Raw genomic sequence first — 3,473 nt, forward strand, 5'->3', positions numbered from 1 at the left:
TACCGTAATATTTTCTCTATTTGTTCAACTATATTATTCATGAGGTTGATTGAAGGGCCCTCAATTAGCTGTACCTATTTAGTATGTATTACTCGGGAGAGAGTGCATATTTAGGTAGTTGTTGAACAACATCACTCCTAAACGTATATGAGGAATCAATACGGAGGTTAAAGGTAGGATTAGGGATAACGAAACCTTGGTGTGATCTGAGTGAGCTGTACTTAATGTCAGCTAGCGTAATTCGGGAGAATATGCCTAGTAAATTGTGATAATTACTCGGGAGAGAGTTACGATAGTTAGAGTGCTCATGGTCAATAAAGAAGACTTAGGCAAATTTGTAGAAAACGTAGCGGAAAAGATTCCGACAATAGGGGAAATCACAATCTTAAATCATTCCAATTCTTGTTTACAACCCGTTCGTAGTTAGTTATTAATTATTACACTTTCATTATGTAATATTTAGTTAATAAAAACCCAAACTGTTACTTAAATATTTCTGAAGATTGATTGTGTGAATTTGTGTGAGTCTAGTAGTTGTGTTTGATAGGTTAATTCCCTGTGGGATTCGACTCCAGACTTATTAGCCAGAATATATTTGCAACGACCGCTTAGTCCTTTTTATAAGGTATAGTTGCGCCTGATCAAATTTTGGCGCCGTTACCGGGGAATTAACGGTGTTATTAATTGCAGCTAAAAGAAGGGCTAGAATTCTTAGTTAGTCAATTTTCTCCATTCTAAACCAAATACATTGAAATTTTAACGTTTGTAGTCTTGGGTTTTACAGGTGCATGCCTAGGAACTCCTCAAGAACTGGTGAATTGCTCGAAGCGTTATCAGATCCTGAGAAAGTTTTCAAGGCACTAAATCGTGCAAACAAGAAAAGCAAACAGCAACGAAACTCGACAGAACAAATCGAACCAAACATGGCTGACGGAATAGAAAATCCAATCAACAACAGAAACAATGAGAATGAACCAAACAATCGGGGTGTGGTGCCTCTTGTACCAGAAACAGCATTATATGATTGGGCACATCCCACCACCGACAATCTGGCAACCGCAATTGCAGTCCCTCAGCTACAAGCAGAATCATTCCAAATCACAAATAACATGCTACATTTGTTGCAGAACAAGGGATTGTTCTCAGGGTCACACATTGAAGATCCTCGGCAGCACCTGAAGAATTTCCTGTCAATATGTTTAACGCAAAGGCAACCTAACGTAACACCAGACGCAATAAAGCTTTTGTTGTTCCCATTCTCGCTGACAATAGAAGCTCAGACTTAGCTTAATTCACTCCCCATAAATTCTATCACTACTTGGGAGGAATTAGTCAAGCAATTTTTGAACAAATTCTACCCACCAAATAAAACTGCCCAACAGATTAATGATATATTGAGCTACAGGCAGAGACCAACAGAATCACTACAAGAAACATGGGAGAGGTTCAAGGGCATGCTGGTTAAGTGTCCACATCATGGTATTCCATATCAGATGTTGGGGCAGAGATTCTACATGGGTATGGCTGACAGCTTAAAGGCCAATGTTGATGCTTCAGCAGGTGGAGCATTTCTGAGTAAAATGTTCACAAAATGCAAGATCCTACTTGATAAGATGGCACAAAACTCAAGATGGATGACAAGAGCCTCCATGATCACTCCGGTACTTCACTTAGTGGCTTTGGACCCAAACAACTCTATAGCTGAGAATGTGGCCACTCTAATGACACAAATGAGTATCCCCACCAAAAAGACTGATGAATCAGGTCAGAAACAGCAGGTTCACATAGTTGACACAACTAATGGGGGAGTATGTACACTATGCATTAACCAATCATATGTTTGCTCGTGGAGTGCGGAAGGTGACAACCAGCAATATCAGGAAGATATGAATTATGTAGCCAACTATGGGGGACAGAGGCAAGGTGGTCAGAATTGGGATCAACATAATCAACAATATAGACCAGCATAACAGCAGTACAATAACAACAATAATCCTGGAGCTATGTGACCACTGGGTCAAGTTGCGCCTTACCAAAGGCAACAGGGCTACATCCAGCAAAATCAGCAGCTGGCTTATCAACAACCTCAACAACAATAGATTATGAGACCAGATAATGGGTTTACTAAACTTGAGGGAATGCTGGACAGCAACAACAAAATGCTACAACAATTGATTGGGTCCACGGGAAAAATGCAACAGAGGGTAGACTCGCATGAATCAGCGATAAAGGGTATTGAGATTCAATTAGGACAGATTTCTATGGCCCTAAACAATCGTCCCCAAGGGACGTTACCTGCAGATACACAAGTCAATCCAAAAGAACAGGGCCCGAAACAGCTTATGGCAGTGAGTCTACGAAATGGTAGAGACCTAGATCTGGAGCAAGAGATGCCTCGCAAAAGCCAGCCTACTGAAACACTTGTGCCAGTACCCATCGAGATAGATGACTCAATAGGGTTAACAGAGGTGACGGTACAACATGCGCCAGCTGAAACAAGCAAAGAAAAGAAGTCGCAAAGGAAACTGAGTCAGAGCAAGAGAAGGCAGCAGAAACAGTGCCAGAGCAGGTTGAAAATCAAATCACGGGAAAGAAGCGGCCTCCAGCACCCTTCCCCCAGAGATTGGCCAAATATCAAAAAGATGAGCAATATAAGAAATTCTTGGAGATGTTAAAGCAAATTCAGGTAAACATTCCATTGATTGACGCCTTAAAGGAAATGCTTGGTTATGCAAAAATGATGAAGGACTTGATGTCTCGTAAGTTCGACTTTCAAGACTTGGCCACGGTTACACTGACTCAGACATTTAGTGTTGTTGTGACAAGACTCATAGCTGAGAAGTTATCTGATCCAGGGAGTTTCACAATCCCATGCACAATAGGAAACTATGCGTTTGCTAAGGCACTTTGTGATTTGGGGTCCAGCATAAACTTGATTCCCTTGGCTATCTACAAAAGGTTAGGCATTGGACGAGCTAGACCCACGTCTATGTTATTACAATTGGCCGACCGGACAGTGAAAAGGCCCTCTGGTATCCTTGATGATGTATTAGTACAAGTGGGGAAGTTTGTTTTCCCAGCAGATTTTGTCATTTTAGACTGCCGGGTTGATGAGGAGATTCCTATAATTTTGAAAAGGCCATTCTTGTCCACTGGGAGAGCCCTAATTGATTGTGAAACTAGAGATCTAAAGATGAGACTGAACGATGAATAGATAACATTTAATGTGCAAAAATCTATGCGGCGGCCCAGTGAATTTGCTAACTGCTCTCTGATAGAAGCTATGGATGTGATCTTGGAGGAGGAAGATGATACTCTGAACTCAAAAGACCCTCTAGATGCATGCCTCATGAACTTAGAAAAAATGAATGGTGAAAACTTGCAGAGTTGGTTTTGGCCCTTGAAGGGCGAGAGTACTGGAAAAGAGAGCTCGAATTTAAGCCCTTACACTTAGAAGAAAGAAAAATACCTTT

At 41.2% G+C, this 3,473-nt stretch overlaps 1 protein-coding gene across 1 annotated transcript; it reads left to right on the forward strand.

Moving 5' to 3' along the window:
• Positions 1 to 2,342: 2,342 nt before the first annotated feature.
• On the forward strand, positions 2,343 to 3,214 carry LOC138909516 (uncharacterized). Its single transcript, XM_070200720.1, has 2 exons — positions 2,343 to 2,474; positions 2,687 to 3,214. Exons 1-2 carry the CDS (start codon positions 2,343 to 2,345, stop codon positions 3,212 to 3,214), a joined length of 660 nt encoding a protein of 219 aa, XP_070056821.1.
• Positions 3,215 to 3,473: the final 259 nt, after the last annotated feature.

The sequence above is a fragment of the Nicotiana tomentosiformis genome, chromosome 4, assembly GCF_000390325.3.
Source record: "Nicotiana tomentosiformis chromosome 4, ASM39032v3, whole genome shotgun sequence".
NCBI classification, from domain to species: Eukaryota; Viridiplantae; Streptophyta; class Magnoliopsida; order Solanales; family Solanaceae; genus Nicotiana; species Nicotiana tomentosiformis.